At 40.6% G+C, this 21967-nt stretch overlaps 1 protein-coding gene across 7 annotated transcripts in view; it reads right to left on the bottom strand.

Moving 5' to 3' along the window:
* The window catches only part of Tnr (tenascin R), a 434816-nt gene that overhangs the window by 11282 nt on the left and 401567 nt on the right, over positions 1–21967 (bottom strand). For all 7 annotated transcript variants that reach the window (XM_087194348.1, XM_004853393.3, XM_087194345.1 and 4 more), the window contains 3 exons: positions 7279–7430; positions 5834–5930; positions 1721–1882 (listed from right to left, as the gene is read on the bottom strand). In XM_087194348.1, coding sequence (XP_087050474.1) covers positions 1721–1882; positions 5834–5930; positions 7279–7430 — 411 coding nt within the window. The remainder of the gene's footprint in view (positions 1–1720; positions 1883–5833; positions 5931–7278; positions 7431–21967) is intronic.

The raw sequence follows: 21967 nt of genomic DNA on the forward strand, positions 1-21967 counted from the left end.
TACTTAGAGACTAGGGTGTTAGCCTTGAGAAAGAGGAGTAGAAGAAGGAGCTGAACTTTGGATTGGAGGCCCTGGGATAGTGTTTTGCTAATGGGCCCAGTAGGATTGAGCAACAGCTAAAGATAAAGGCCAGGCAATCGGGTAACATTAAAAATGGCAGACAGAGAAGGGTGGGGCCGTTCCTCGCTGGAAATCTGCTTCTCTAGAAAGAACCGCCATTGTATGGAGTTGCCCAGAGATGCATGCAGACTAAATAGGCTGACATTTTCATCTCCTGACGATGAGCTAATATTCAAGATGAAGAAAAATCATAATTAACTTTTATTGAGCAGCCATGATCTTAGAGTTTGCTTCTGACACATAGGAGTAAATTCGGCTCAACACTTCTGCCCTGTGTGGGGACTTTCAGGGAGACAGGGATGGGCCCTGGTAGCAGGGGCCAGGCCTAAGTTAGATAAAACATGGGCTTGGGGTGGGAGGAAGAGGAGGGAGGAGGGAAGAAATGCAGGAAAGTGGAGGGCATGCTTCCTTTCCTGTAGGAGAAATAAGAATGGCTTTTCTTTGGGCGCTGTTCTAATCCTGGAGAATGAATAGCATCCGGTTATTTTTGAAATTTAGTCTGACATCTTGTCAGAAATATGTCCATTTCAATAGCTATTTTATGCTCAAAATGTGACAAATTGGACCTTTTGTTGGGACTCTTTAGGCTCATCAGATTGCCACTGCTAATCATCTCCACTATGAACAATAACAAAAGAAAGTGTGTCTTTGGAGTAACAATACTGGGCTGAGAAGAGAAATAATTGAGCAGATGCAGTGATTGGAAGGGCAACACCTCAAATGTTCTTCTTAATTCTAAGAGGTATAAAAATGTTGCTAAATTTAAACACTAGCCCTTAGTCCTAAAATTGGAGTTAATGAAAAGGCCAATAACTCCATGTACCAATTTTAGTGTATGTGCTGCCAAAGCGAGCACGAATAACTCCATGTACCAAACAGTAGAATATTTGGCACAACAGAAAAGTGTCACAGCAGAACACATGAGACAGATGAGCAAAGCCTAAGAAGCAGACTGGACATTGTGTGTTGACAGAATTAAATGCCGCAGAGCTTGTAGAGATGGCTGCTCTGCTTGGTGGAGATGCCATAAAGTCTACACAGAAAATCTGACCAGGCACATGATCCTCTGGGAGTCATGAGAAGTACAACAAGGGGCATTTAAGTGATGTCCTTCACTCTTCGATGGGGTGTTATTGTGACTGATGATGGAGAGGTGTGGAGGGGGCCTCCCAGAGAGCGAGGGATCTGTATTATTTCCCCCAGTTCAAAGATGGCTTCCTAGATGCCATTGCAGGGAGACTTTTCCCCAGGCGAGGGATGGTTCTGCCCCTCTGGATAAGAGAACATTGATTCCTCTAGAAAAGAAAAACAATCTTTTGTTCTCACTCATGGCACTTTCTTTTTTAACTTTAAAGGCACTTTCATGGCATTTATTGAATTTTTTCTGACTATTGTGCGAAGTGAGACAGACATCATTGTTACAGTTTTCCAGATGAGGAAACTGAAGTCCTGAGAAAGTGACTTGGGGTGGCCTAAGTGGCTAGCCAAGGGTTCAGGAGCCCTGGGCTCTGCTGCTTCCTGCTGCAGCAGGTGCCTGACGCCCAGGGCCCTCGGTCTGCTGCATGCCGCTGCTCTTGGGGTGTGCTCAGGGCCCAGGTACCCGCAGTGCCATTGTAGCTTCCTATGCGGAGTTTGTACAGGCTTCTGCTGTCTTCCACAGAGAACTTGTCGTAGTGGGCGAAGGCGGCCTCCTGCCCGTCCCGCATGTCCACGCGTAGCTCGTAGCGGCCCTGGGCTGTGATCCTGTGGATGTTGTCCAGCCCTGTGGGGAAGAGCAGAGGCTGTGCTGAGCCTGGCCCCAGCAGCTTGGGAGATGGGAGGGAAAACTGGCTGTGTCCTCCGAACAAGTGCTGTGGGAAGAGGAGTGCTTCTGCCCTGCCCCTTCTCAGGTGACTGTCAAACAGCCCCTGCACTTCCTGCTGCAAAGAGGCTTCCAGATCTGTTGGTGGGTGCCACTGCAGACAGCTTGGGTCCCTGTGTCTAGCCTTGACCTAGCAACTGACAAGCCCTGAGACTGAGGATAACTGGCTCCGGCCCCTTCTATGCCAAATCATGCTGTGGACAGAAAATGACAACTGGCATTGTGGGTGTGTCTTTGGTGTGAGTGAGAGAAAGCAAGATATAGAGTCACTGGAGGAGTTCAGAGCACCCTGGATACTTGGACCTCCTAACATTTCCTAGGAGTCTGCAAAGGAGGTTTTATGTCTTTTATCCCACTGTCTGTCCTTCCTGTCCTCCTCCAGGCCTCCTGGGGCTCCCAGAGCCAAGTCAGAGAATACAGATAGTCCTGGGTTTATAGTGATTCAGCTTACAATTTTTTGACTACACAGTGGTGTGAAAGCCAGTCACATTTAGTAAAAACTGCACTTGGAGCTTTGAATTTTAATCTTCCCCTGGGTAGTGATTTGCTGTGTGATGCTCTCTCCTGATGCTGAGCAGTGGAGTGTGCTGCTAAGCTGGGAGGCTCAGTAGATTAGGTGTATTAAATACATTTTCAACTTAGAAAGATTTTCAACTCAGGATGGGTTTATCAGGTTGTAGCCCCTATCATAAGTTGAGGGGCACCTGTATTATTCTGTGCTTCCTGGTTACAGTTCTTTTCCCTCTCAACTGCCTGCCACACCTTGCACTGCTGTGTCTTTTCTGGTCTTCTAGCCAGTGACCTTGCACTCACATGCCCTCTCTTTGGCCTCTAAGCATTCCAGGTTTGGGCTAATTGATTCTTTTAAGGTGTAAACCCTTGCAGGTCTGGAGTTTGGGTAGAGCCCAGATGCCCCTCGGTGATATTTTCCCATATGTTTTATTGCCCCTTTGCTCTGACAATCTCTGATTTTTGACCTATCTGCCCAAACTTTGGACCACTCACCTTGCGTAGTGATCTCTGAACCTTCTTGATTTCTATCTACATACTGAACTGAGGACCCTCTTGTTGTGCGGTGACATCTGATATCTCTTCTAGTGCGTCTGATTTAGAATCAGAGAATCGCACTGGTGGAGGGGAGATGAGAGTCACTTAACCCTTTCTTTCCTCCACGCCTTGGGTAGACCTTGGTCAATGACTGCTGAGGGGGTTCAAAAGTCTGACCTTCTTCCAGCAGTGCGGATTGACTTTCAGGAGCTTTCCATGGGATTAGTGTGAAGTAAGTCTCCACCCAAGGCCTTTTAAAAATAGTTTTTCTGGCTCTATCCTACTTTTATTCTCCTTCTTGTAGACCCCCCCCCCCCCCCCCCGCCGCCCACCAATAACTCACTTGGTCAAGAACTTTTCCCATTAAATAACTGAACAAGAATCCCTATCTCAGGCTCTGTTTCTAAGGAATACAATTTAGGACACAACCCCTGGGTGATAGTATTATCTCCATTCCTAGTATTGCTGCCAAACTACATATTCCTGGGCCTCACCTCTATTCAGGAGTCCTCAATAGCTCTCTGTTACACCATCAAGACCTCTCTTTCTGATCTTCAAGTTCCACAATGTGCCTTCGTTCAATACACCTCATCATCTCATTGTCCCCCTGCCTTGCACTTTTCCCGTGGCTGGATGGGTTTCCTGCCTGATCCTAGTTTGCATGTGTCCAAAGCATTGCTGCCTTTCCTCCTCCATTCTTCTGACTCATCACTCAGTGCCTGTACCATGAATTTGCTCTGTTTTTCCCCTGAATCTCTGTGGACTTTTTAATGGTATCTCACCGGTTAGCACAGTATTTCCCAGTGTTGGGGGAGTCTCAGATGACATGAGAAATGTGCAGGAATGGGCACTAAATGACCTTAAACACATAGGGAGAAAGATATTTCCAAATTTTATCTCAGTCTTTCTTAGTAGACAGAGAACCACCCCCTCCCTGCCCTAACCCCAACACACAGTCTCTGTTCAGTTCAAGTATTTTTGGTTTGTTTGACACACAGACTTTCTGATCTCCATTTTTAACACCACCATCGGCAGCAATGGCAATTGGCTGCATTTAAACGTCATTTAATAGCATTAATGTTGTCTCCTTTTTATTGTATTTATTGTTGAGGCCTCCTTTTTATGGCGTGTGATAACCAGCACTCCATTTTTGGTAACGCTATAAAATTTTCTTAAAAATAGATTTAATTAGATAAAAAAGTGATATATAGGAAATTTAAGTGCTTGAGAGTTTATATATTTCACAAATATGACAAAAACTATGAAACTGGTACACAGTGACTTAGGTTTAGGACAGAAGTTCTCATCTGCTAAGATACATTGATTCATGTGCACGTCACCTGCCTTTCATGGTGTTTGCAAATGCTTTAAAGGTAAATATATTTTCCTATTTGTTTGACTCCTCTCTCAATGTGCTTATATGGGTTTTACCTTTTATTTTTATTGCCTACACTGGCAAACACAGATTTGGTTTATAATAGGTACTCAATAACTTCTTATCATTGCTTGATTGATATCTACACCAACCATCCTCCAGGCAGTGATGATAAAAGAGAAATACAATGTGGTCCCAGCCCTGAAAGAAGCTTATATAATCAAGAGAGACAGCAAGTAGCATGGGGACTATGATTTGAACCACAAAAGAGAATGTGGCAATCCTCCCACGGGCAACAGGTGAGAGAGATGGTTAGGACAGAGGTAGAAGGTAGGAGGGTTTAAGCTAGCCTCTGGACATGTGCAGCTGGATACCTTGGTGTGTAGGGGTGGGGGCTGGCCGAGAGAGTGTTCCTTCCTTACAGGAAGCTCAGCGGTCCTGTGGGTTTGGAACTGGGTGTTGGGGAGGATAGGAGGAGGACCAGGTGAGGTGCTTAGGTCTAGACGGAGAGGAGAAAGGCATTGTGTCTTGGTCAAGGTGTTTGGCCTTCATGGTGCTAATGACAAGTCATTGAAGAGCTTTACAGAGGTGATTCGCCCTTGCTTAAATCTGCAGTGTGAGGAAGGTCACGGTAGTGGCTGTGTGGACCATGGGACGGTGGGAGGCTGGGAGGCCAGTAAGGGTTTGTTAGCTGGGCATCTGGGGGGAGACGCAGAGGCTTAGACAAGGTGAGGGCAGTGGGTAGAAAGGAGACCGCAATACACAACATGGTGATTTGTCCCTTCCTCTGCCCCCTTCATCAACTGCTATGAAAATCTAAGCAAGCAGGAGACCTATGTAATCGTATATAGGCCGCTTCTGGATTGGTGTCACTGCCACCCGGCTGGCTTGGTCATGTGTTACCTTTCTCATTCCAGTTCAGTTCTCCATCTGCATGTGCTGTTTGTGCCAGACCTCTAGGGAATTGCTGATCACCTCCAAAGATATTTTTCTTTTCCCCTTTCCTTCCCACACCAGGTAATAACATTTTCCAAGGACCTGAGCGGAGGTACTGCCTCCTTTGTCTCTTGACCTGCAGGCTGGCTGATTCCTGGCTTTGGAAAGAGGGCCAGGCTGTGCATTATTCCTTATTCCCCCTTCCCCCGCCAGGCAGCTCACTGTCTTTGGGGCTGCTTCATGTCGAGACCCATCAGCATAAGAGACTATTAATGAGAATGGGAAGAGACAGAGCAAAGAGGAAAACACCACCATAAGATAAAAACAGATCAATAGTGGAGCCAAACAGAGCAAGAGGCACTGAAAGCAATTCACAAGCTGTCAACTTTTCAATGGACAGAGGGTTTCAGATAATCCCAGACAAACACAGAAAGGAAAGAGATGAACAAAAAGCCAGATCAGCACCCCAGAGGAAAGCAGAAAGCAGGTGTTACCTAGCCAAAACTCATCCTCCAGGTTCCCAAAGCCAACCCGGTAGTCAACCCATTTCCGGAAGAAATCAGTTTGGCCATTCTGACGCCTCTGGAATACCTGTGAAGAGAAGGAAGGAGAATGAGGTAAGGCTGAAGAAAATAAACTGCAATAAAGAGAATTGATATAATTGGGTTCTATATAGGCAATGACAAACATTTGCAGATAAGGATCATTTCAGTCCAGAACTTGATATTTGCACAGTAGCATGTGGAGGGTGCTCAGAGCCCTTCTGTGGAAGTGCAGAGGCACCCGATGAATAGGCTGGGGTGTGATTTTGATGTCCACTTGTACCCTTGCAATGTATAGAAGGTTAAGACTACATATCAAGCTCCCAAATAGTCAGGGGAAATAGGTTTGACTCTCACATTAATCTTTTGCACACAGAGTAGTAGAAAGCATTTCTCACCAAAAGAATAGGACCAACCTCAAATCATCTAGTCACTGTCATCATCTTATTGTACACCAAGCAAATGCATATCATTCACATTCTGAGCTGTTTAAGTGCTAATTTCATTTAACCTCCAATACATCAGCCTTGGCTTCAATTTCCAATTATGCTTTAAGAAGGAGGCACAAATATGTCAGAAACATAAAAGGAAATGTCTCTCCAGAGTGGCTGTTATGAGCACAGCCACCATTTAACTCTATTCAAAAACTTCCCATTTTGCAAAGTGGAAAATCCAGCAATGTGCGTTTTGGCAGTGCTAGAGGAAGATGTGCAGGAGAGTCAGGGGGCTGGGTTTGCACCCCCACTGATCATGTCAGGGGCCAGGCTGCACTGTGAAACTCCCCTGCATCGATAGGAGGGGCTATCTGTGAGGTGGCCCCTGGCAGGCATGGGAGGAAGATAGTGACAGCAAGTGATATCTTCTTTTCCTGCAAACCAGTGCTCCCCGAAGGTTATGACAGTTCCAAGGAAGAACCAGGGGCCCAGGGAAGGGTAAGGAAAGGGATGGCCCTTGTAACTAGAGGTGGTTATCCAAGTTCCACTCCTCAGCTGCTCCCTTCTATGCCACCCTCTAAGAGAAGGAGCCAATACCTCACCACTGCTATATTATAGCTGCTCTTGTCAGCAGGCAAAATCAGAGTGGCTTCCATGAGCCTCTACTGCTTTTCCCAGCATCCTTCTCGAAAAGGGAGCAGGAGGAAAGGCAGTCATCCTGGACATCTGAATTGGCCCAGGCCACCTCAGCCTTCATATGCTAATTCCTGTCTCTGTTTCAGCCCATCTATGATTGAGGTGCTGCCTGAGGCCTTTGAGGCAATCAAGAGTCCCAAGTTGGATGTAGAGGGAGTGCATAAAAGGATAGCCAGAAGGAGGGTGGAGATGATGGACAGGTGCTGAGCGCTCAGAGCAGAGCCCTGAGGATGTCTGGATGTGTGGAGAACAGCTGCATGTACTTACAATCCAGCCGCCCCCATCCGTGGTCATGTCGCAGTACACTTGCAACTTCTGGCTGAGCTCCCCATTGAGAAAGATGGTGTAAACCCCACTCAGAGTGTCTCCGTTCATCAAATGCTGGGCACAGTCTTGAGGATGAGAGAACACTCGGCCCTCTGCACAAGAAAAGAGGTAATTTCTAGACAATGTCCTTTCCCCCACTGTGCATAAGAGCTGCTTGGATCACAGAAAGATTTAAGGGTCTCATAGTTGGTTCTTCAGCAAGAACCATAAGAAAATTGGATGCACATTGAGGCCATACTCTTAAGTGAAATAAATAGGACACACGTGTAAATACCGAATAGTTTCTCTAGTGTGAAAAACTGAGAGTGTAAATAAGGATTAAAATGAATAATTGATAATGTGAAATAGGAAGAAAAAGTCCAAGGGGGAAGGGGAAGTGGGAGGGGTAGGGGAAAGGAAAGAAGAGAAAGGAAAAAATATGAGAAAAGGAAAAATGGAAACAAAGTCTTTGTAAATAGGAAGGGTGGAGGGGGTGAAGGGAGGGCAGGGGAATGGGGAAAAAGTAAGAACCAAGATACATCATGTAAAGGTACAAGTTCCCAATGATAAATGTAAATGTATTGTATACCTAAAATGTACCAATAAAAGAATTTAAGAAAAAACCAAAAAAGAACTGTAAGAAATTCTCAGTGAATTCAAACAGTGCATGGGTATGAGAACTCTGCATTATTTTGTGATTCTCCTCTTCAACTGATGCTGCATATATGGGACAATGGTTTTATGAGGTATGGAGGCCAAAGAGCTGAATTTGCAGTTTGGCTTCTCCATTTACCTATTTGCTTGATTTTAGGCAAATGGCCTGGTTTCCTGAGTATCGGCTTTCTCATCTGTAAAATGGAGGTAACAAAGATTTCCCCCTTACAGGTGAAGATGTTTTAATATAGCCAGTGACTGGATGGATACTTAGGAGATGGTGAGAAATGTATGGGTCAACAAATCCGTGTGGATTCTACCTTCCAAAAGGGTGAAAGGCATCTAAGTGAAGCCTTCCATCATCTTCCATCAGCAGCCTTTAAGGCATGCCTGAACAAGCTCAGCATTAGTAAGAAGATGGATATCTATTCCTTGTGCAAAACAATCTCCTGATTGTACTAAACAATCAAATGGCCATGTTTTACAGTTTGGTTTAAGTTTAAGGAGAGGGCAGGGGAAGTAAATTGCAGCTCATCTTTCAGAGAGAACAGCCCAATTTGTAGAACAATATCTAATTAGCTGAAGGAGAAGCTTAAATCATGCATCTTGAGGAGCTTAGCTTTGGAACACATTTTTTTTTTTTTGGTACTGCGGATCGAACTCGGGTCCTTGTGCTTGTGAGGCAGGTGAAGGAACCACTGAGCTAAATTTCCGGCCCAAGGGACACATTTTAATGCTTAGCAGGCAAGCCAAGAAGCAGTGAGCCCATCAGAAAAGGTTTTCTGGACTGCAGGAGGACAGAGCAAGTTGAAGGCAGCAGAGCTTGATGTGTGAGGAATGGCAGTTCTCGTGCCCTGCAAATACAGTGATCTGCTGAGCGAATGAAGAACATGGTGTGGCTGATGCTGTTCTGTATCCTTGAACCTTTAACAGTTATGAAGAAGCCAGGGATTTAGCTCAGGGGTTCCGCCACCTGCCTTGCAGGAGGAAAGACCTGAGTTTGATCTCCGGTACCAAAAAAAAAGAAAAGAACAGTTATGAAGAAAGGCTGTAGAGGGGCCTCACTTAACAGTCACTACTGTGTCTGTGTCCCCTGGTGGCAGAACAAGTACACTACAAATGTGACCTAGGGCCACTTGGAAGGCCAGATAGTGGGTCAGAGTATGTGACAGCATATTTTACAGGAAAGTGACCTAGTAACCTCACTCAAAGCCCTGGTTATCTAAGCCCAGGTCATAGGTCATCAGTGAAGCATCCTGTGTTAGGAAGAGGTTGGCAGACTTCATGCAAATCTCTCTGGAGGTGGGTTAACTCCTGGCACGTGGACTGTCCTTCGGCTTGTGGCCCCAACACTGTTAAGGGGAGCACCCATTTCAGGTAATTTGGGACAAAGGCACTGCCCACTTCAGAGAGTAACAATACGTTCGTGTAATTCTTGTACTTTACAAATTGTATTTTTGTTTCTACTTAATTCTTGTGAGACACTTGAGAGGAAGGCAGTTTGGTATAGATCAGAGCCTTGAGAAGGAAATTGCTCAGAATGATCACATGACTTACTTGGGTCACTTGATCTGAAGTTTGCAGCCCCCCGGTCACATGCTCTGTGTGTTCAACTAAAGCAGGAAACATGATGTACACTTTAGCTCCTGGAGGCCTTCGTCTATCCATGTGGCAAAGGGTTAACTGATGTGTGTATTTATCTCACAGGCATATAAAACCCCAAAAAGGTGCCTCAATAGGTTCAATGTTCAAGTTAAATCTTTACTCCTCGAAACTGACTTCCCTAATATAATAGCTGCAGAAAAGCTGTTACCTTTCATCTCCAGCTCTTTAAAGTTCTTGATTCCACCTATTCTTAGAGGTTACAGTTGCATTTCAGGTGACAGGTGCTAGTGGCCTCTGTCCCTCTCCCTGTTGCTTTGTGAGCATGACTATTATTTTCAAGCTATCCTTTTTTATTGTTGTTGTTAGACAGGTTCTTACTGTGTAGTTCAGGCTGGCTTTGAACTCACTATGTAGCCCACTCTGGCCTTGAACTCATGGAGATCCTCCTGCCTCAGCCTCCAAAGTGCTGGGATTACTGACATGCACCACCATATCTGGCTTCCAGGCTATTCTTGACCTGGTATCTGGAGCAATGACCACATCTGTCTTCTCTCTCCCCTCTTCTCTAACTGCCTGAGCTTCTCATTTTAAAGTAGCACCTAATATTCCTAGTCTTCTCCATGAAGCTACCTTACATACTAATAGTTCTTTCTTATGAAGGAAAGTTTCTTAATTCAATTCCAGCTCAGCTTCTTATAGGAACCCAAATTTCTCCCCAGCATCCAGTGTGTCCTCAACAAAACATTTCCCCTCAAACTTCAAAACAACAACCTCATTCAAATACAGCTACAGAACAAAACTAAGGAATTACATGGTCCTATATAAGCTTCACATTGATAATATTGATGAATATATTACAGATATTTAAAAAGAGATCAAATATATTGTTTTAAAGCTAGACTTAACACAAAAAATATAATAAACTGAGATGACTTGTCCTGGAGAAGGGAAATTTAAAATACATATGTGAGGGCCGGGGATTTAGCTCAGTGGTTTTGCCACCCGCCGTGCAAGCATAAGGACTGGAGTTCAATCCCTGGTACCAAAAAAAAAAAAAAAAATACATATATGAGTCACTGTCATATAAAAGAAGGATTTACTTTTTTAAAAAAATCAGAAAATAGGAATAAAATCAACTTGAGAAAAAAGTGTTGTCTAAGGGGCACCAACACTGGCTGTGACAAAGGTCACAGATGGTACCTCAGGGGAGGAAGCACAATGCTTTCTTCCTCCTTAGCCCCTGTGCTCAGCTGGGTGTGGGGGTACTCCTGAACATGCATGAGGTTGATGCATGGTTGGTTGCTGGGTGTGCTTGCTGTACCTTTGATGAATCGCAGGGCCATCTGTTTGTTTATAGATTTGCAATTTAATCTGTGGCATTAGTGGGAAGACAATCAAGAAGCATTTTGCTTTTATAGACTATCAGGAGCAGCAACCTGGGATTTTCCCATCTTGGGAACTTGGAGAAGAGGCAATGCTTACCATGAAACCATTTCCCTCCAACCTGTTCTAGCTTTCAGCACTGCCAAAGTTTTGCTGCATACTCACCAGTCCTGGATCAAATTATTATTCCCTTTCATCAGATAAGAAAAAGCAGAGGCTCATACTAGTTCTCAAATTGAGGGCTTTATTAAAATTCAGATTTCTATATTCCACTGCAGATCTATTAAATCAGAATGTGAAGGAGTAGATCCTAAAACTCTTACTATACAGTGCCTCGGGTGAGTATGAAGGCCAGCTGGATTTGAATTTCTCTATTTGTAGTGTATATTTTCCTCTTCTCCTCAGAGAGCCTGCAAAGTAGAAGTGATAAACTAGATAATGCCCCAAGAGGGCTTGTGGCTTGTGGTCTACTTTCTCTGCCTAGATCCATATGATTGGGTGGATTATTGACTGAAAAGCTCCTCTCTCTCTCTCTCTCTCTCTCTCTCTCTCCCCCTCCCTCCTTCCTCCCCACCTTCCTATCTCCCTTTTGTTCTCTCTCTCTTTCCTTCCCATTCTCTTTTCCAGTAGATATGTCCTGAGTGGGCTCTTCCCAAGACTTAGATTAGATGGGATGGGATGGAGAGGGGATAAGAGGTTTTATTTAAGCTTTGTGTTTTAGTTCTTACCATTTCATTCTGCTTTGGGGGTGACTGGACTTTGGGTTAGATAATAAGTAAAAGCGCATCAATTCTTATTCTTCTGGCTCAGTTGTATGTACTGGGACTTCATACACTTTAGGAGATTGTTAGGCCCACTTTCAGATGGAATGCCAAATCATTCACTATCACCAGAAACTCATTTTTAACCCTAGCATAGATTATCCCAGTAATGTTATCAAAGGTAGAAATTTCAGTTCTGAAGCAAAACTGGAAGCTTTTCCTTCCCTTTGGTGCAATACATAGAGCCTGGCCTGACAAAGAAGGTTTTTTGTGTCCCCCCTCCCGGGCTGTGATGATTACCAAGCTAACACGGAAGCAGTGTCCAGTGATCGGTACACTGAAATGTCTCATAATTAAGTGTTTCTAGATGTAATTGTGAGATCAACAGGACCAGGGCACTCACCGGAAGAATTGCTCAGAAATTGGTTTATGTTGGGCATCAGAGGCTTAATGCTGAGTGGAGTGCAGGTATCTGTGAGACACACAGTGCAATCAGATGGCTCCCTACCGGCTGGCAGTGGAGGAAGAGACTTTCTCTGTCCTCATCCTGCCTTTAGTTGTGTTGTGTGCTTGGGTGCAGTCTTTAAATGGTCAGATTTAAAAGTTCTGGAAAGTACCTGCCTGCTGCCCTCTTTAATGGCCTCAGCACCAGAACTGAAGCAGTGACATCAGGACTTTTCTCTGATCACCGCCTCAGCAGGCTTTGTATAGGACAAAGTGTGGCCCTTCACAGAGTACAGGTGACCTCCTCTGCCTACCAGTGCTTTGATCCCCCCCACTCCCGGACGTAGGTTTGTTGTTGGCTCTTCTTCAGTCTCCCGTGATAAAATTAATGGCCCACATTTGCAAAGTAGCTGGCTAGACTGTTGGGGGGCAGTCTGAGTCCATGACAGGGCAAGGTTACCAGTTCAGCCTTCTCATGGCATCTTCCAATTCATTTACCTGTTGATTCTCTTATGTATTCATTTAACAAACATATGAGAATTATCTCTTGGGTTCTAAAATACTAGGCCAAGAGATGTGAATATAAAGAAAAAAGACAGTCCCACCTTTCGGATTGCTCACACTCTGGTGGGAGAAACAGATTAATACAATCTTGAGTTTTAAGTGCTCTGGGACAGAGCTAGACACAGGAAGGTAGCAAAACATCAGTGTGGGCATGCAGTGAAGCTGAGGGCTGGTAGATAGGGTGAAGAGTGAGGGCCTGGGATGGGGCAGCGTTTGCTAAGTGCTATCAGAAAGGGCTTCTTATTTTAGGAACTGATGGTTAGTCACACATTGGTGGAGAAGGAGGCTCTAGGCCTGTGTAAAAGAACAGCCTATTTGGAAAACCAAAGATTTAGCAGGAGAACAAAGCAAGGATTGGGTTGGATGGATGAAAGGGGTTGAGGGGTACGGTTGGGAACATAGGCAGGGACTGGCCATATACAGGGTTCGATCTTTGGCTGAAGGTCTGTTGGTGGACTTTAGTCTTAATTCTTTAGAAAGGCCCTTCCCTCTGCAGCACAGAGAATGAATTATATGTAGGTGAGAAGGGCTGCAGGACCGCATTCAGGAGAGAGTTTTAGGAACCCAGAGGGAGAGGTGCCAGCAGCCTTTAAGGGGGCAATGCCAATGGAGAATCTACTGAGCAATAGAAAGCTTGGCTGTGTTCATCCTATGCTGAGTTATTGAGGATGATCCCAGAGCTCTGTAAACCACCTGCCTTCTACCAAAGGGCAAGTGCAGTAAGTGTCTGAATATCCATTAAAAGATCAGCTAAAGGTGACTAATAGTAGAGGAACGTTCTGAAAGAATTTGACTTGTTCTTTAGATTTACTTATATCAGAAGACCCACTTTCATGGCAGATCAGGTTCATTGCAGACCGGCATCGCCAACATGGCCCTTCTGTAACTCTTGATTCAATATGGCAAAGAGACTTAGGCTTGGTAATGCCTCCAACTTGGTTTCCCGGATGCTCTTCTGGACCCACAGAAATCCTAATATAACTTGAGTAATCTTTTTATATTGCAAATGTGATCTTGTCTCATCCTAGCTCGTACTTGCCAAAAATCCCCTATTGGCTTCTTCATTGTAATTAGAATAAAATACAAAATACTTACCATGCCCTACCTGTTTTAGCTTTGTCTTGCATTCCTCCTGCTCTCTCACTACTCTTCAGCCTCACTGGTTTTCTTTTTTCTTTTTTTGTTCCCCCACTGGTTTGCTTTGAATGGATTGAACACACCAAATAGTCCTTCCTTGAGGTGCATTAATTACTAATGCTCCTCTGTGTGTGACTCACTCTCATCATTCAAGTGCTGGCTCACAAGTCTCAGCTAAAATAGAGCCCTTTCCTGACCACCCTAGCTAAGACCAAGGTCTGGGATTGGGAGAGGAAGTGGAAATTGATAATAAGGAAAGGGTTCCTACTGTGGGAGCTGTCCTCATTCATTTTCTTATCCCCTTGAATATAAGTTTCATGAGAATACGCATCTGGTTATCTTGTTCCTCACTCTATCCTTAGCATTTGGAACAGTATCTGATCCAAAGTAAGTGCCCAATAAATATTTGTTAAATGTATGACGCCATGTGAACACTATCTCTGTCTCCTATGATTATGAAAGGGGAAATTAAAATTAGATTTTCTGACACTTGGGACAACAAAATTTAAAATAGGCCAATCAAATCCTTCATACAGTGATGTGTAAGGATCTTCTATAACATTTACAACATCATCTTACTTGTATTACTGTTTGAGAAAATTCACTATTTCCCTAAAGGGGGAATCACATATCCCTGTCCTATGAAATAGTATAAATAACTCAGTGTAAATAAATTAAAACTTAAGTTAATGGACCAGTTCCTTGAAAATAACTATTTTCAGAGGTCATCTAAGATGAAATGGAATAACCTGGTATGCTAACTATTTTTAAAAAGTGTATTTATAATTAAAACCTCTACAAAAAGAATCTCCAGTCCTAGATGGCTTCACTGTCGAATTCTACAGAGAATTTAAAGAAGAAATGTTCCCAATTTTATACAACATTTTCAAGGAAATAAAGGAGAAAGGAAAACTCACCATTTCATTCAGTTAGGCCAAAATTACTCTGAATAAAACAAAGAAAGAAAGATAAAACAGTGCTGAAATGAGAGAATAGATGGGAAGACATTCTATTCTTGGTTCTCTTCCATATTGCCACAGGAAAATTGTTACCTACCTGTTCACATGTATTTGATTTTTCTCAACTATATTCATTACCAGGGAGAGGTGTGAATAACTCTAAAGGAATAGTAGGCTATGGGACAGAATGTATTCACTGAAACATAAGACTTGCTATGAAAGTAAGATCCCAGGCAATATGACATTGACCATATTGTGCAGAATTATGAGAACAGAATTATAATTAAGCACGATAGCTTTATTTAAGGAAGTGAGGAAAGGTATTAACTACCTGAAGAGGAACAAGAAATAAAGTAGAAATGTTTGGTATGGACAATATAATATAGTAGAAAAGGTGAATATGGGATTCAGATATAGCTAAAATATAAATGAATGGGAAAGTATGATCGAGAAACTCTTTAAGAGGATAAAAGACAGGTTTAAGAGAAGAAAAACATTTTTAAAAAGTTAAGAAATTTGGAGGATAGCATACACATTTTAAAATGTAGCTAATGGAAGCCCTAAAAGGAAAAGAAAAGAATAAGGAAATTCTTAAATAAGCAATGAAGATAAATATGTCAGCACTAAAGATAAAGCACCATAGATGTAAAAGGCTCATTGAGTGTCAAATTGAAGATAAAAAGATAAATGAACTGAAAGACATGGAATGAAGTGTAAGATTGTCAAAAAAGAAAGAAAAACATTTGAAATGTTTATATAAGGAAAGAACAAATTATCAAATAATAAGAATATGATTGACATTAGACTTCCCACGGCAACACTGTACATGAGAAGACAATGGAGTAATATTTTAAAATATGACAGAAACAAACATTTATGTCTAATATTTTATGTCTGATCAACTTTAATTCAAATGTGGAGGTATAATAAAAAATAATTCCCCAGGAGTATGAAATTTCAGATATGCCTTAGAAAATAAAATGCAATATTAAAATTTAGAATAAATACACAAATAAGCAGCATGACACATTCTGGAGCTATGAAAAGTAGAGGATGATTAACTGTTTGAGGAAAATGTGTTTTTTTTGTCATAATAAAAGACTGCGATCAGAGAATAGGGCAAAGGAAAGCTTCTCCGGAACAACTGGGAGACAGACCACTCAGTCCGTGTGGGCAGAGGTGGAGGGGACAGGCAGCGAGGGCTCCAGAGGGGTTTGCGAGTATGTGCAGGTACTTAGATTGTTATCAAGAAGACACTATAGTGATTTGCTTAAGAAATAAATAAGGGTAAAAAAAATGAGTATGGATCTTAGATCTTAAGAGCTGAGTCTGTGAAAATACTAAGAAGAGAAATACATCACAGGTAAACTGATTATAAAATAGCAAGGGTAAAAGTATAAAATAAAAGGAAAATAGCTACAGATGCAGTAGAGATTAAAAAATCTTTTGAATGATTTCATGCTTCTAACTTCTATAACTCAGAAGAAATACATAAATTCTTATAAAATTATGATGAGTCAAACTGGCTCAAGAAATCAAGGATTCAGATGAAGAGGTGATGGAAAAATAAGTTGAATGTTTAAATAAAAAAAAACACAGTGAAAGACATATTACCACAAACTATGGGATAAATGTGTTCAAACCCAGGGGGACTATTTAGAGTATTTTGAGGAGATTAATAGCAACATGTCTTTTACCGTAATAAAACTTTTAATTTAAACATTTACAGTATTTTTGAATACCACTTTATCAATCAAATGCTTATGGCAATCTCTGTCAAATAAAAACATCATGGTGTGTTCTCATTCAACTTATTCACTGCATTTGACATTGTGGGACTTCTGGCTCTTTCCCAAAGTCAAAACAACTGTGAAAGGTAAACATTTTAATTAATTCAGGACACCAAGGCAGCCACAAGAGTGGAATTAAAGACACTCACAAAAGAGGACTTCAAGAACTGCTCCAAAAGTGTCAATAATGATAGGATAAATGTGTTCAAAGCGAGGCGGGTGTTTTGAGGGGAATTCATGGCAATGTGTCTTTTATTGAAATCAATTTTGTAAAAATTAAACATTCAATATAGTTTTTTTTATTTTTGCTGAATTTTAATGGGTAGTCATGTTTTGATGGGAGATGAAAATGAAGTACTATTTAGTTGAATTGTCACAGGGTTCGCAAGGGACAATGTATATAGTTCTTCCTTTTCTATTCTTTTTTTGTTTTTGTTTTTGTTTTTTAGTTCTTTTATTGATACACTTTAGGTATACAATTCGTTTACATTTATCATTGGGTGTTTGTACCTGTACATGATATATCTTGGTTCTTATTTTTTTCCCCATTACCTGTGTGCCCTTCACCCTCTCCACCATTCCTTATTTATATAGACTTTGTTTCCATTTTTTTTTCTTTTCTCATAGTTTTTCCTTTCCCTCTTTGCCTTTCCCCTTCCCCTCCCTTCAGCCCTTCGTCTTTGGACCTTTTTTCCTATTTCAAATTATAATTATTCATTTTAATCATTTTAACCCTTGTTTACCCTATCAGTTTCTCACACTAGAGAAAGCATTCAGTATTTACACATGTGTGCCCTATTTATTTCACTTAAGAGTATGGCCTCGATATGCATCCATTTAGCTATAAATGACTCTAGTTTTTTGTTCTTTATGGCTGAGTAGAACTACATTTTATAAAAAAACCGCATTTTCTTTATCCAGTTTCCAGCTGATGGGCACTGGGGCTGCTTCCAAGCTTTAGCTATTAAAAACTGTCCCGCTATGAACATGGGTGCACATATATCACTGTGGTATGATTCTTTTAATTCTTTTGGGAACATATCCAGCAGGAGAACAGCTGGGTCAAATGGGACCTCTAGCCCTAGTTCTTTGAGGTATCTCCATACTGATTTTCACAGAGGTTGCACCAGTCTGCACTCCCACCAGCAATGGAGAGGGGTTTCTTTCTCCCCACACCTCTGCCAGCATTTGTTATTTGTTGATTTCTTGATAGGAGCCATTCTTTCTGGGGTGAGGTGGAATCTCAGTGTTGTTTTCATCTGCATCTCTTGAATGACCAATGATGTTGAACAGTTTTTCATATATTTGTTTGCTGCTTTTACTTGTTTGTCTGAGAAATGTCTGTTCATTTCAGATGCCCATTTTTGAATTAGGTCTTTGAATTTGGGGAGTCTGATTTTTTCAATTCTTTATATATTCTAGATAGTAACCCTTTGTCTGAGGTACAGCTGCTAAAATTTTTTTCCCACATTGTAGGTTGTCTGTTAGCTCTGTTGGTGGTATCTTTTGCAGTGCAGAAACTTTTTAATAAGATGTGATCCCAGTTGTTGATTCTTTCTGCTAGTTCCTCTGCTGCTGAGGTTTTGTTCATGAAGTCTTTTCCTATGCCAATGTCTTCAAGAGTTCTACCTAACTTATCTTCCAGCAAGTTTAGTGTTTCTGTCTTAATATTTATATCTTTAATCCACCTCGATCTTAGTTAAGTGCATGGTGATAGGTATGGGTCTAGTTTTAATCTTTGGCAGGTTGAAATCCAGTTTTTCCAACACCATTTATTAAATAGGCTATCTTTCCTCCAATGAGGGTGGTTGGCTCCTTTGTCAAAGATGAGGTAGCTGAGTATGTCTGGAGTTGTTTTTGCATCTTCTAATCCATTCCACTGATCCTCAGGTCTGTTTCTTTGCCAGTACCATGCTGATTTTATCACAGTAGCTTTGTAGTATAGTTTCAAGTTGGGGATTGTGATACCCCCAGCCATGTCTCTGTTGCTTAGGATTGCTTTAGCTATTCTAGGTCTCTTATGGTTCCAAATGAATTTTTGGATTGTTTTCCCTAGTTCTGTGAAGTATATTGTTGGAATTTCAATTGGCATTGCATTGAATCCATATAGTAGTTTTGGAAGTATGGCCTTTTTCACTATATTGGTTCTTCCTACCCAGGAGCAAGGGATGTCTTTCCATTTTCTTGTATCCTCTTCAATCTCTTTTTTCAGAGTGCTGCAGTTTTCAGTGTAGAGCTCTTTTGCTTCCTTTGTTAGATTGATTCCTAGATATTTCTTTTTTTTGGGGTGCTATTGTAAAAGGAATTGTTTCCCTAATTTCTCTCTCAGTAAGTCTGTTATTTGTGTACAAGAAGGCTATTGTTTTTTGGGTGTTGACCTTGTATCCAACTACTCTACTGAATCTATCAATTAAGTCTGGAAGTCTTCTGGTGGAATTTTTTGGGTCTTCTATGTAAAGTATCATATCATCAGCAAATAATGACAGTTTAACTTCTTCCTTTCCTATCTTTATTCCTTTTATTTCTTTCTCTTTTCTAATTGCTGTGGCTAATGTTTCCAGAACTATATTGAACAGGAGTGGTGATAGTGGGCATCCTTGTCTTGTTCCTGATTTTAGCATGAAAGTTTTCAGTTTTTGACCATTTAGTATGATGTTGGCTGTTGGTTTTTCATAGATAGCCTTAATCAGATTAAGATAAAGACCTATTCCAATTTTCTGTAAGGTTTTTATAATGAATGGGTGTAGGATTTTGTCGAATGCTTTTTCTGCATCTATTGAGATGATGATATGGTTTTTGTCCTTAACTCTGTTAATATGGTGTATTACATTTATTGATTTATGAGTATTGAACCATCCTTGCATCCCTGGGATAAATCCAACTTGGTCAGGGTGTATGATCTTCTTGATGACCCTCCGTATTCTGTTTGCCAGTATCTTGTTTAGGATTTTTGTATCTATGTTCATTAGGGAGATTGGCCTGTAGTTCTCCTTTTGGGTTGGGTCTTTCCCTGGTTTTGGAATCAAAGTAATACTTGCTTCAAGAAATGAATTTGGAAGTATTGCTTCCCTTTCAATTTCCTTGATGAGTTTTTTTTTATAACACTTCATATGTATTTAACTCTAAATACTTGTAACTGGGAAGTGGCAGTTAAATATTCTGTCCTGTCCACTGCCAGCCTTGCAAGCGCAAGGTCTCAAGTTCAATCCCTGGTACCAAAAATACCAAAATCCGTCCTAAGCACCTTATATTTAAAAAGCAGAGGAAGGAGGAGAAAGAAGAGGAGGAGGAGGAGGAGGAGGAGGAGGAGGAGGAGGAGGAGAAAAGCAAGCAAACAGGCAAGGATGCTAGATTTTTTTCTATGAAGTTACACACATGGATTTCAAAACCCTTAAGGAGGTATATACAAGGAAAAAAATGTCTCAGTCAGTTTTATTTATGATCATAGATATAAAAAGTCTAAACATGTAGTAGTTAACCAAATTAAGAATGCATTAAAAACTTATATTCAGGTGAGGTTTCTTCAAGGTTAGTATGTGTAAAATGTATAAAAATGTATAAAATGTATAAAAAGCTATCAATGTAATTTACCTCATTAGTAAGCTAAAGAATAAAAATCATATAATTGACTAAATTTTACCTAAAGTTTATTTCAAAAACTCTTCACTTGGAATGGAAAAATAAATTCAGACCTTGCTAAATGTTTTAAACTTGAAACCTAAGAAGATGATGTTCTTGTTTATTTGAGATTAGCAAATTACATATTTTTCTATATTTTAGAAAACAGAAAATAGCTATTTTCAGTTGAAAAATACAGATTTAGTGAAAATTATGTAATGTAAAATTTTAATTGCATTTCCGTTGAGAATGAGAGCAAGTCAAGGTTAACTAATTCTGTCATTATTTAACAGAGCTCTGGAAGTGTTATATAATGTATTAAAAATAAAAGAATAAATAAGAGGTATAAGATTATAACAATAGAAATAAAACTGTCATTACCTGTAGATTACATACATTAATCTAAAAATTAACAAAAATAGGTAATTAGAATTAATAGGAGACTTTAGCAGTATTGCTAGATGCTAGATCAATACAAAAAAGTCAATATTTTTACATCAGCAATAACCAACTAGCAAATAGTTTTTGAAATTAGATAAAAATCACAAAGCAATAAAAAATTACAAAATATCCATAAATTAGCCAAGAATATAAAGACTGCTGTAAAGAAAAAACTTACAGCCTGAAAACAGAGATGATTTAAATAAATGAAGATATGTTGCTCATATATGCATTTAGGGGGGAATGGCTTAGTATTATAAAGATGTCAGTTCTCTCCAAATTAATTCATAAATTCAGTGCAATTTTGATCTAAATTCAAGTTGAAATTTCTTTTGTAGAACTTCACAAATCAAATTTGATAAACTAAGGCGATGTATATGGAAAAATAAATATCATCAAATAGCTAAGTCAAGCTTGAAAAAAAACCCTGAGGAAAGTTGTTCTACCATATATTAAGATATTAATACTACAATAATAAGCTATAGATATAAAAACACAATCTAGTGTTTGCAAAAAAACCAAACCAAAACAAAAAACAAACAAACAACAGATCAATAGACCATGGAATAAAATAGGGAATTCAGAGTTTGGAGACAGAGTCATGTGCATACAGGAACTTCATATACAGTATAACAAAGCACCATAAATCAATGGAGAAGAGACGGATTATTTAGTATATGATGTTGGTAAAACTGGTTCACTATAGAAAGAAAAATGAAACTATTTCACTACTTATTGACAAATATGATACAGACTAAATATAAAAAATCTGGAAAATAAGTAAAAGAATGTATTGAAGAATAGAGTTGCCTGTTGGCAGAGAAGACTATTTAAGAAAGACTTTTAAAGCTCAAATAATAATAGCTAATACTATCAGGAACTCTGATAGACAAAAGGACAAACTGCCAGTCTAAACTACATAGTGAAACCCTGTCACAAAAACAAAAGCAAAAAACAAAAAACAGAACAGCAAAGCTGGGCACAGTGGCACACACCTGAAATACCAGCACTTTGGGAAGTTGAGGTAGGAGGATCGCCACGAGTTTGAGGCTGGCCTGGACTGCATAGTGAGACCCTATCTCATGAAAAAGAAAAAAAGAAAGAAAAAGAAAGAAAGAAAGAAAGAAAAAGAAAGAAAGAGCAGACAAACTATATGAACAGGTCATTTATAGAGCAAAGAAACTCAAAAGGCTAACAAACATATGAAGAGATGTTAAAACTCAAACTCATATACTCATATAAAGGAATTCAACCAGAACTATGAAAGAGCAGTTATATCCATGAGACTGTTAGG

This window comes from Heterocephalus glaber, unplaced genomic scaffold (assembly GCF_053883595.1).
Source record: "Heterocephalus glaber isolate CG9 unplaced genomic scaffold, H.glaber_assembly_v1.0 deba00001600, whole genome shotgun sequence".
In the NCBI taxonomy this organism is placed as follows: Eukaryota; Metazoa; Chordata; class Mammalia; order Rodentia; family Bathyergidae; genus Heterocephalus; species Heterocephalus glaber.